Source organism: Engraulis encrasicolus, chromosome 22, assembly GCF_034702125.1.
Source record: "Engraulis encrasicolus isolate BLACKSEA-1 chromosome 22, IST_EnEncr_1.0, whole genome shotgun sequence".
Classification (NCBI taxonomy): Eukaryota; Metazoa; Chordata; class Actinopteri; order Clupeiformes; family Engraulidae; genus Engraulis; species Engraulis encrasicolus.
The window spans coordinates 28,782,718-28,795,434 of record NC_085878.1 but is presented as its reverse complement, the minus strand read 5'-3'; the positions used below and the strand labels follow the sequence as shown (position 1 = coordinate 28,795,434).

Here is a 12,717-nt window from a genome sequence, read left to right as displayed (position 1 = left end):
TTGTAAGCTCTCTCTCTCTCTCTCTCTCTCTCTCTCTCTCTCTCTCTCTCTCTCTCTCTCTCTCTCTCTCTCTCTCCAATACTGCTGTTGTGCTCAAGTATTTCAAATATGAGGTGTCAAAGATGTACCCTTCTATTCTTCACAAAATATACTGCCAAGTGCCAACCTCCAGGATAATCGTTTCCCTCTCTCTGCTGTGACTGTCTTTGCGTTTCTTTGCCTCTGCATCTCTCTCTCTCTCTCTCTCTCTCTCTCTCTCTCTCTCTCTGTCTCTGTCTCTCTCGACTTGTCCATGTCTTTGAAATATAAGGTGCCCATTCCAACCGGCCTGCGTCTGAGCTGATTTAATGCAAAATCACTGTTGCAGCAACTACATGATGTGACCAGCAGGGGGAGCCTGAGGAAAGTTCTAGCATAACAGCAGCATTCATCACTTGAGGAAGAGCTGCCTGTGTGTGTGTGTGTGTGTGTGTGTGTGTGTGTGTGTGTGTGTGTGTGTGTGTGTGTGTGTGTGTGTGTGTGTGTGTGTGTGTGTGTGTGTGTGTGTGTGTGTGTGTACTGTGTGTGTTTCAGTGAGTGTATGTGAATGTGTTTGAGAGAGAGAGAGAGAGATAGACGGGGGGAGAGAGAGATAGACAGGGAGAGAGAAAGAGAGAGAGAGAGAGAGAGAGAGAGAGAGAGAGAGAGAGAGAGAGAGAGAGAGAGAGAGAGAGAGAGAGAGAGAGAGAGAGAGAGAGAGAGAGAGAGATCACTTCAGGAAGGTGCCTTATTAAAAGTTAAACCCTTCCTCTGCCTACACACAGTGCTTGAAGAGGAAAAAAGAGGTGCAGAAACCCTAATCGTCCGAAAATACCATCCAAAAAGAAGTGCGGGAACCCTGATTTACCAACAGTCTCATCTAGGGATGGCACAAACCGCACCGAAAACCGAAACCGTACAATTCACACACATACCGAACCGAACCGTGCAATCCATCGCAAACCGCAATTCATGTACTGCCCAGAAAAATATGTAAAACATATTCTAGACAGATCTAGAACAGATTCTAGGAGTATCTTATCCAGTCTCTCTGATTAAAACATTAGCGTATAAGACCAAATCAGAGGATGACACAATTAAAATCACACCATTTTCACATTATAAGCCTATATAAACCATATGTAGGATATTTAGTGATAAGTCCGATTCTATTAGCCAGTGCACCATTTATCATGAACAAAAAAAAAGAACCGTAGAGAACCGAAAACCGTGACCTTGACACCGTGATATGAACCGAACCGTGAATTTTGTGAACCGTACCACCCCTAGTCTCATCTGTACAAAATCAGTAGGCCTACAAGTCACCTCGTAGTAGGCCCATTGCCTGCATGTATTTTGAAAAACTTGTTTTGAAATGCTTTCTACTGTTTTCAGCTGTTGTTGTGTTACAGTATTTGTTGTTTGAGCAGATGTGTTCTCACAGTGACTCTGGGACATTCATTTTGAAGAACGCAGAGTAGACCTGTCTTGTCTTTAACAGAATAGTGTCAGTGTCCCCAGTGCCGTCCCAGCTCCCAGTCCAGTCCAGCGCTAACACACGTAGTCCTCTTCCAGCTCGCCATTTATAAAATGCGGCGCACGAGATAAGTTCTGGAACGCTGATGATGAAACCCCCCCCCCCCCCCCCCGCACGCGCGCGCACACACACACACACACACACACACACACACACACACACACACACACACACACACACACACACACACACACACACACACACACACACACACACACACACACACTTCAAGCACTGCCTACACACATCATCTCTGCTGTAACTACAACACAGAGTACTACTATGCATCCTAAATACCTGCATGCGTATTGCCATTCACAATGGACCCTGGACTTGTTAAGAAGCCGCCGTAAACGTTTTTTTTTAAAGTGCCTGCAGAATTTCTGGGACAATCATCTATCATCTTACGAGAGCTATATATAGATTCCTGGACACTTTATCATTTTGCAATTTTGCACGGGACTTTTAAGTCGCCCCACAAACTCACAAGCTGTCATTGTGCGTGAAATATTAGCCTAAATTTGTGTATGATATGGGGAAAAGATTGTGTTTGTATGGCAAACAATAGCCTCCATAAAGCTGCGGCTACACCCAGGTCATCTGGTGTCAATCCGGCACAGGCTAGCTATAACAGGTGAATAAGGATGAGGGAATTCCCAGTGCGCATGGAGATGAATGCCTGATGGGGGCAGCCTTAAGTTATTCAGTCTGGTAGAGCTCTGGTGGAGCCCCGACAGAGACTGTCAATAAATGGTAATATTAAGCAGCCACACACCAACAGTGCCTTCAGTGTCATTGTGTGTGTGTGTGTGTGTGTGTGTGTGTGTGTGTGTGTGTGTGTGTGTGTGTGTGTGTGTGTGTGTGTGTGTGTGTGTGTGTGTGTGTGTGTGTGTGTGTGTGTGTGTGTGTGTGTGTGTGTGTGTGTGTGCATGTATATGTGATTTACATTGTAAAAACATAGTAAAAATTAGTAGTAAAAACATTTTCTTTTCTTTATATCTTATTCTGCTCAATTCAATTCAGTTATATTCTATTCTATTCTATTCTATTCTATTCTATTCTATTCTATTCTATTCTATTCTATTGAGCGATCTAAATTCACCACTGCACTGAAAACAGATGTTTCGGGTTAATAAACACCACAAGACCTGGGCTCATAAAGCAGCCTGATATTTTATGGAAAATTATAAAGCAACTACGTATGCGAATGAAAGACAAATCAGAACTATCTTTTTACAGGTAACTTTCCTAGTACCCTTCCAGCCTCTTTCTACAGGGAAAGGATGTTTTGCCTCACCCCTCTCCTGCTCTAAATGGGTAGATTTCCTTTTTTTCAGGGCCAGAGATGCAGTGGGCCATAAATAAACTCCTGTCTCACGGAGGGCTAAGTAAGATCTCAACTCCAGGCAGCAGTGGCTTCAGCTCCACTCCACACACCTGAACTCCCCAAGTAAGAGACTCAGCTGCTCAGGCACATGGCACAGATACAGTGCACTGCACAGCACAGCACAGTTCACCCATGCCGACACCAGAGATGTATAAAAAGAAGAAAATCCGTTTCCTTCCAACGCAGGTACTGTCACTTATCTGAGTAATCAGTAAGACCTGTGTACTTGTCTAATGATCAGCTAACACTGCGCTGGTTGAGTCAAAGTTGTGACGGGTTCTTGTTAGGTTTTTAGAGTTTTATAGCAACAATGCAGTCTAGTTACAATGGACTAACTAGTGTTAGAGCTATGTAATACCATGTGCCAGTGTTCTTTTACTTTTGACACCTTTGACCGACACACATATTGAACAGGCACATGGAACAACACACAGAGGCCTCCGCAAGATCTGAACTCAGGAGGCAGGAGCCTCAGCTCCTCACAGCTGAACTGCACTACCCAGTTAGCTGCACTACATAGATGCAGCTGCTCAAGCAAGGCAGACACTGGATTTACATTGCACAGTAGGCTGCACAAATAGAGACGCACATGGAACAGGCACGTAATACACACATGCACATAAGTTCAATGTATACATACAGACACACACTATACACACACGCACGCACGCACGCACGCACGCACGCACGCACGCACACACACACAGGCACGTACGCACGCACGCAGGCACACACGCACGCACGCACGCACGCACACACACACACACACACATTTTAAGATAGGATACATAGGATACACACACACAAACACAAATTGATCACAATCGTTGCACTCTACTGGTAGGTGACTGCAAATTATTTGTCTGGGGATTGGTAGTTTGAATGAATGAATGAATGAATGAATGAATGAATGAATGAATGAATGAATGAATGAATGAATAGATACATAACTTAACTATCAAAGAATTCAAGCAATATCCTCTCTGCTCTGTCTTTTACCTTTGGCTGATGGCCTACAACAGGCATATCCAGGGCTGTTCCTGTAAAAATACAGTTATAAGTGTCTACCCAAACTCTTTTGTCAGAGACATAACACAGGGCACATCACGCTCTAACATGAATTCATAATGTGAGCACAACCTTCACTTAATATCAGTCACTGCATGTGAATATTGAAAGAATGGAGTAATTGCACCTGCAATGTACCCTTAACCTCTAAGTATGGATTGCCTGTCTTTACAAACTATTCTTATGTGTGCAGCCTTTTATGTGGCAATCTCATTAGGACAGCGATCCACTAGGCCTATTCCAAAATCAACCCCACTTTCAATGCCAATGCTCCCGATCATTACAACTATTTTAAAGTGATTTAACTGGCAAGGACAAAGCCTAAAATGGCAACAGTAAGGATTAATAGGAAATGTTAAATGGTAAACGATGGCAGTGGATTACCAGGAGATGTTTGTGGGTTAAATTGGATCAATTCAGAGTCATGTATTGAACTCACTAAGTCAATCACTTAAGCAGCCCATGTGACTAACGATAACCCACATCCCATGCAAAGTCCAATGCCAATGATGGAACAATGATCTTTATCATACTGTATATTTATCAACATTTGTGAAGAATTATTCATCAAAGTCAGTTTGTGAGTTGAGTTTATGCTCAAGTAATCATTAAAAATTGCATGTGGCTTTAATATATTCCATATGGGACTGGTGGTGTCTGGGTTGGCTAAACTGATAAAGTCCCAAGTCGAAATTGTGTTTTTTTCATGATACCACAGTAATCTGAAACAGTGACTGATTAAATCTGCTTATAGAGCAAGATGGTGTCAAACAGACCTCCACACAGACAGACAGCAGGCACGGACGGCCACTGATGTCTGAGCGGGAGACCAGATGTGTTGGCAGGAGCCATAGCCTTGGGGCAACCAGCGCAGCACGTTCATCTCATGTCAGCCATGTCAGACCCCTTGAAAATAACATGACTCAACTAAATTTGTGGCGGCAAGTGTGCATATTGGGCAATATTTATATTGTGGATATACCACTACCTAACCTGTTCATGAGCATCAGGACCCTGAGTCAGTTGTGCAAGAATCATGCATCACATGTTCTTTGTTGTTTTGTATAGCAGAGGGAACATAATTTCCTAATTTCCATTTCGTGTAAAAAAAAAAGTAACTCCACTAAATGCAGTCCACCATACCGTTCCTCGTCTTCTGTCTCGGTTGTGCCAGAAGCGGTTTTGTTTTGGTTAAGAGACACCGCCACTTTTTGTCACATTTGTTTTTACATGTTGCCCAATTTTGTAAGTGTTTGAGATAAAACAAAATCCCCAACACTTCTTTATTGTGCTTCAGCTGTGCACGAATCTACTGCATTGCTATTGCTCTGTGTCAATTTTAAACGACACTGTCGCCGCCACCATTGCAGAAGACTGCCAGGCCTGTAGGCTTGAGCGGCTTCAAAAGAATATAATGAGGAGGTTCAAAGTGCCCGTCTCTCTATGGGGATAATCCCGTTTCCAGCCATCTCCAGGATAGATCTCTTAGTCTGCAGAATAACCTCAAGGCATCAGCACCAGGATGGAGATCTGGAGAACACACCTCCACTTGCTGCAACCAAAACATCCCACTGGAGAATAAGCAGCAAATCAGACCACACAAATCTTGGTTTGTCGGATAAATAAACCACCAACGTTGTATACATGGGTTCTAATTTTTTTTTTCTCGAGACTGCGCAAAACTAACTGCGCACAACCTCTGACTGTTGGAAACCGTTGTCTGTCAAAAAATTAGCTCACATGATTGGCTGCCAGTGTCTTGCCCCTCCTCACAACATCGTGTTTACAAACACTGTGAACCCATGTATAGTGTCTACTAAATAAACCCCATCTAAATAAACCCCATCTCTAAATAAACCACATCTGCCAAATCAACCACACCCAATGACAACCGACAAAGTCTGAGGAACAAAGCCAGGGGTGTAGCACCAACTTCTGGGCACTGCAGACCCAGCTCCAATGGACCCTCGATTTATATGATGTCAGTATGTAAAATAAAAGTGCATCCCCATGTTGGAGGCCCCAAATATGTGGGGATGTGGTGGCCCTGTCCGTCCCCTTTTATCCACTCCATGTTGTCATCGCTGAACAAAGCTACAAACATTCCACATGCTCACGCTCACTTTGGACTATGGACCGTGATGCATGCCATGCCAGCTGCTACATTAAATGTACCAGTATGTAAAATCGCTGCGTGATCCATAACATGAAAAACTGAATCATCAGTAATTATGGTGCAATACCCAGAGAAATGCATCAACATGCAGTTCCCGTCCTCCTGTAGCACTCAGTCCACATACAGAGCAGAGCAGCACACGCAGCATACAGTATGTGTACAGCTTAGGGGGTGGAGAGGAGCCAGCATAGGACAGGTCAGTACAGTGCAAGCATACTAATGTCGTATAAGGAGTTATGGGAAGACTGCCAGCCAAGCAACCAACTGAGGCACGGGCATATCCTTACACTTACAACGGTGGGAAGTGTATTACAAAAGTCTGTATGTCATAGTAGTGTAGTACAGTAGTACACTAATGTCTTTTCAGCAACTATAACAGCGTTACACTGGCAGACAGTAATGAGCCACCTGGATCCGTTTGTTACAATCCAGTGCCACATATTCCAACTGGCCTGGCTTTACCTGTTCAGCTCAACCAGGTGATTGGCTGGTAGAATGGTCAACTGGTTGAACCATGGAGGGTTGAACGGAACAGGTACAGTAAAACCAGGTCATTTGGAATATGTGGCACTGGATTGCAACTAATGAATCCAAGTTGCCAATCACTGCTAGCGGTGCATTAGCAAAAGTGTGCATTAATTACAGAACAGTGCATTAAGTCTGAACAGTGTGCATTTATTAAGTAGTTTTAATTAAACTTCAGTAACACTTCAGTACACTCACATATCCAAAGCACAAACTCCGAATCCATTTGGCCGCTGAAGGATGCAACTTGATAATGTGATTCGCTGATGTTTGACAGAGCATTAGATCATCTTAAAAGACAGCAGCCGTCGTCGTTAAAACTCAACACAGAGACATGTGGCTATGGTTTGATGAAGGCAGGCAGTGATGACAAGCAGTGCAGTGATGACAAGCGCGGTCTGCTCGCGCGGCTCTGTCTTGACCGCTGCCTGTGAGATGAAACAGAGCTGTGTAGTGAGCATGTCAGCAGCAGCAGCACGGCAGGACTGACCCTGCAGAAGGTTGCAAATTATGAAAAGGCCACAACAGATGCCCTAACCTGGGAGACGGCCAGCGCCTGCAGTGCAAATCACTCTGTGTGTGTGTGCGTGTGTGTGTGTGTGTGCGTGTGTGTGTGTGTGTGTGTGTGTGTGTGTGTGTGTGTGTGTGTGTGTGTATGTGTGTGTGTGTGTGTGTGCGTGTGTGCGTGTGTGTGTGTGTGTGTGTGTGTGTGTGTGTGTGTGTGTGTGTGTGTGTTGGTGGGGGAGCTGGATTGCTGAAGATTATCACAAAAGCAGCCACAGGGCTTTGGGGAAAAGGGGTTGAATGGAAAAAAAAACCTTAATAGGAACACCAAAGCCTACTACTACAACTACAATTGAGATTGAGAGAGGGCTTTTCTTGAGAAAATTAGATTATTAAAACGAGATGAAATCTGGTTGCCAGTGGTCTTTGCAGTGATGTTGGCCAAAGGCAGCCTGCATGTGCATGCTTTATATTGACTGTGTTGCACACTGGAGCCGGCTTTGTTGCTGTGTGTGTTCTCCAATAGCTGGCGTCTGTAAGGAAGCCTCTCTCTCTGGTCCTCAGGGACCCAGGAACAGAGACTACAGCTTCTACATCTGGTCATCTGCGGTGCTCCATGACAGTAACAATATCTCCTGCCTCAACCCGCAAAACTACCCTTTTGAAGGTCAAAATGCCGTTTTACGCGCTATTGACAATCTTGTTTTACTGTTTGAATGACAATACAATGACTTTATTATTGAATTATTATGGGACCTTTGTTTCACACTATTTTAAACAGCCTACTGATGGTAGGCTACATGAAAAAAGAGATACATTTTACCACCTATTTTTCTAACAACGCATCTGGCAGAATGGATACACCAAAAAGTAGCCTATTGAACTCTTATTGGGTTGCGACTTCTATACCCAACAAATAAGTTGCTGCCAGCAAAGGAGCGGACAACGCCCTACCCGAAAAAGGTAGGCTAAATAGTCCAAACACAACGTGGAAAACATAGTCTACTAATCCACCGACAACAACATGCTCCTGAAGTCGCTGTAGCAACAAGCATGAGCATCATCTGCAGTGTGCAAACCCCACGGCAGAGGCAGCTGACAACAGTCCCCAGTCCACGTTGAGTGCTGAAAACCGCTAATAAACTGATGGAAACTGTTGCAGGCAATGTTAACGATATTGTCTTACCTGAAACTGGCCGGAGAGTCTACCTGTAAGCGTCTCGAAGTGGGATCAGGTGGCGAAGGCTTTCTTTTCGGGTTTTCCGCCATGGTGATCCCCTCTCATCCATTCATTCGTTACGGTACCTCCGCTCCGGGGGGCAAGTGCTACACCGATACTGCGATATGAAAGAGTAGCATCCAACTGCAGTTTGCAGAAGTGGGCAGGTCTGGATTTCTGAGATCCCGCCCCTCCCATTTTGGATCTCGCCCCTCCTATTTTTCCTATTATAGTAGTCTGTACAGTCCCACACCATTCCGACGTCACCCTATTTGAGAATTTGCGCCAAATGTCTTCTCCGGCGAATGCATAGTCTAGTAGGCCTACACTAGGCTATTCTATGCACACAGCTTGTATCGTGTCTCGTCGTTTGGAGTGCTAAATAAATGTATTTACTAAACACTGGACATAGAATCATTCATCAATCATAATAGGATATTCGATGGCCGTAGGCTATAGGCCCAAGTGTAGCACACCAGCATACATTGATGACTCTTATAGCTGCTTTGGACAATAATAATGCCTATGTAGGCTAATTGCGGTGTGAAGTGGTTTGTATTATGTCTCGTCGTTTGTTAAGTAGTAAATATATTTAGGCCTACTAAACACTGGACATAGAATCATTTTGTCAATCATAGCCTAATAGCGCACCATATTTGAGAAATGGACCCAAATTATCTGGCGAATGCAGTAGGCTTATTCTATGCACACAGCTTGTTATCGTGTCTCGTCGTTTGAAGTGTTAAGTAAATATATTTAGACCAACTAAACACTGGACATAGAATCATCCATCAATAGCGAATGCGTTACCCTGTATTCTAGGGAGATTGTATCGTGTCTCGTCGTTTGGAGTGTTAAGTAGCCTAAATAGGCCTAGAATCATTCATCAATAATAGTGAATGCGTAGTTGCTACTCTGTATTCTATGCACACAGCTTGTATCATGTCTCGTCGTTTGGAGTGCTAAATAAATATATTTAGCCTACTAAATATATTTAATTTTCATTTTCCACGTTCCAATTGCATGAGTGTTGATTTCCATTTACATAGAATAATTTGTCCTTGACCTTACTTTCTCTTTCATAGGCCTAGTAAAGGAGAAGATTGACATGGTCTCTGCAACTGCTTTAGGTTCTATTGATTTAATGATAATGTTAAGCGCTGTTAGACGGTTAAAAACAAAAGGTTAATGCTAAATGTGTCAGGGTGTCAGTTTGGAAGCGGGGCAGATGCACGAAGGATAGGCCTACCAAAGGCTACTGGCCTGCTCAGAGTCCAGTCCCCAATCCTAAAGAGATTGTGGCGACAACATCCAGGCTTTGGGACTTTGAAGAATGTGCTCATGCTTTTCAATGATGGGTAGGCCTATGTTTAATTTCGAGCGGATCACACATGGAGTAATTCGCCACTGCACGTTTTACTGCCTACTTTAATTTTCTTGTAGTAGCCTCCCATCTTTCGAATTTTAGAAACTGGCACCAAATATCTGGTCTTCAAACTAAGATAGGCCTACGAAGAAGAGACACTTAATAGGCTATTAATTCAAATTAGACCCATGCGTTAACAAATACTACATGTAGCTTATATTAGCTAATAATAATAATAATAATAATAATAATAATAATAATAATAACAATAATAGCTTATATTAATTTCCCTCGCGATTAATAAATTATACTAAACAGGGTCGCGTGCTGTTCATCGCGCGGTTCACTCAAAGCTCCCCGCTCGTGTTTCCTACACTCACCAAACCATTATAGTCTACATAGTGGAGTAGAGAGAGTGGATCTACGATTTTATTTGTGAAAACTCTGCGTCTCTGCTCTGCACGGTGCAGTGACTTCCAGAGCTATTTTTCTTCCCATGTAGAAGCTTAGCGCTGCTGCTGAATGACAAGGGGGAGGCACTCGATGTGCTCAGGGGGGAGGAGGAAGATGTGCTCAGGGGGGAGGAGGGAGATGTGATCCAGACCTGCCCCCCGCCCTGCACACTGCAGTTGAACATACTTGATATGAAATCCAAACAAGGGGAGGAACCGGGCGGGGCTAAGGGAGTTGTCCAAGGTAAACCTCAAATCTGCGCTCGCAAGACCTGTCATCAACTTAACTCTTAATGTAGGCCTATAGGCTATAGAAAACTGCACCTGTACCTTTCTGTATACAGATTCATATAGCCTACACGTCTAGAAGCCATCGAGTCTCAGTCCACAATCTTCTCCTCCAAGTAATTCTTTGTGAAGAATGAATGCAGGTTACTTCTGCACTTCCACAGACAGGCTACATATCACGTTTCTCAAATAAAACCCATGCATCCTTGGTGCAGAAAAAAGGGGCAGGGAACTATTCCAGGTCAAGCACACAGTTAGTGACGATGAATGTGCGCAAAATTGTATGTGGGATAGGCTACATGTGTAGGCTGGATGAATAGAAAAATCTGACCAGGGCTACAAATATTAGGCTATAGGTTCTGTTTTATGTGCCATGTATTAGAGCAATAAAGGGAGTGCAGCTTATGTCAAAACACCACCTTCTCTGTGTGTTTTAAAGTCCGCTGTTACAGTCCCAGCTCAGCACTCATTCATAAATGCATGGGGAAGGAAGCTGTCATCTTTTTTGACAGCTCGGTACATTTTAAAGATACTAGAGACACATCCCAGATAGATTTCTGTTGTTCATATCCAATAGAACAACAGGCGATGGCAATTAAATGATACTTTTGTAATCTTCTGAAAATGGCCCAATGGGTCCAGACTTATCTTAAATGCAATGTAGGTTAATCTAATATAAGCAACTAGCACCTCTCCAACACGGAAACAATGTAATGGAAAGCACTTTACGCAATTCACTGCGGATTGTAGGCTACTGTACAATGGGGCAAGAAGGGCAGTTTGGCCCAGTGGTCAAAGTAGGCTAAATGCCTTGCTTTGACCTAATCTCACCTCAGTCCTCTGCCACCCGCTGCCACCCTCTGCTCATTACCCTTCCAGCCACTCACCACAGTGAGCAGCTGTGGAGAATGCACCTGTCCCTCCCACTCCAGTTATGAGAACATTTGGCAAAGGCTGCCCGCCCCCAGCACCACTCTCCTAGCCTGGTCCTGACCATCCCATAATACTACCCCAATCTTTTGGCGGAAGTACGTAGGTTGGCGAGCAAAGCTACCACTCTCCAGGGCCGCTGACAGCTTTGGCCAGGCCCAGGGCAAAGTCATATGAAAGGGCTCCTCCCCCCAAAACATTGAATGTAATGTGGCCCAAATTCTCTTTCCCCCCATTTCTCCCTGGGCCTGGGAAAACTGTCCCCTTTGTCCCCTCCTTTGATGCCTTCCCTGTCCCTCACCACCACAGCCCAGCCCAGCCCATGCTACGCCTCTCAGCAGCAGTTTGCAGCAGGTGATGGCTTTGACAGAGGAGCTCCTGCTTGGCAATTCGGGGAAGTGCACTGTAGTGTATAGGGAAATGCAGGTCTAGCAGGAGGATTTCATGCCAACTGTTCTCTTGTGCTCTTGGCAGTTACCCTTGTCCAATATCCTGAGAGTCTCCATTAACTGTGGTTAGTTGTTTTCAAGATGATCCAAAAGTACCATTTCATCTTGATCATTTTTTTGTTATATGAGATATGTTATAGCAGTGCACACTCACAGGTTACTATTGGTCGTATTATAATTGTAAGGGCATCTTGCAATATTTTCATTTCTGATGTTCTGATTTTGCGAATAATCTGGGCAGGAGTCAGAGACAGAAGGGGCAAAGCGACAGCTGTAATAAGCCAGCGACCGTGAAAGCCTCATGAAACTGTAATGTAATGCGGCGCTGACTCTTGCTACGGACTTTGGAAATGTGCCCAACACATATAAAGTGGTGTGCCAACTTCCCATCAGAAAGGGGGCCTTTTAAAGTGATCTCTGAAAATCTGTGATTAGCTAGACACAAACACACTCTCTCTCTTTCCAATATCCAATATAAAGCATCTTTGAGTGTCAAGAAAGCCGCTACATAAAACCTATGTATGTATGTATGTATGAATGTATTATTATTAATAATAATTAAGTCATACCACTGTAACACATCACCCAACTTAACACTTTCTTAATGTTGACTCCAATCATCTGCATGAAAGACAGAATTAGAACAAATTGGGAGGCACATTTGACAGGTACCAAAATTGTCATCCAAGTATTGATTCAACATCATACTGTATACTACTACCAAAAAGATTTGATTAGATATCCATTCATATCGAAATTGAACAGTCATTGTACAGTCACGGAACCATGAGAAAGAAT

The 12,717-nt window shown here is 43.8% G+C and overlaps 1 protein-coding gene across 1 annotated transcript in view; it reads right to left on the bottom strand.

Annotated features, from left to right (window-relative positions):
- Positions 1–8,484, bottom strand: part of mapk8ip1b (mitogen-activated protein kinase 8 interacting protein 1b) — a 69,614-nt gene extending 61,130 nt beyond the window's left edge. The window contains exon 1 of the mRNA XM_063188259.1: positions 8,402–8,484. Coding sequence (XP_063044329.1) covers positions 8,402–8,484 — 83 coding nt within the window. The remainder of the gene's footprint in view (positions 1–8,401) is intronic.
- Between the last annotated feature and the right edge of the window lie 4,233 nt (positions 8,485–12,717).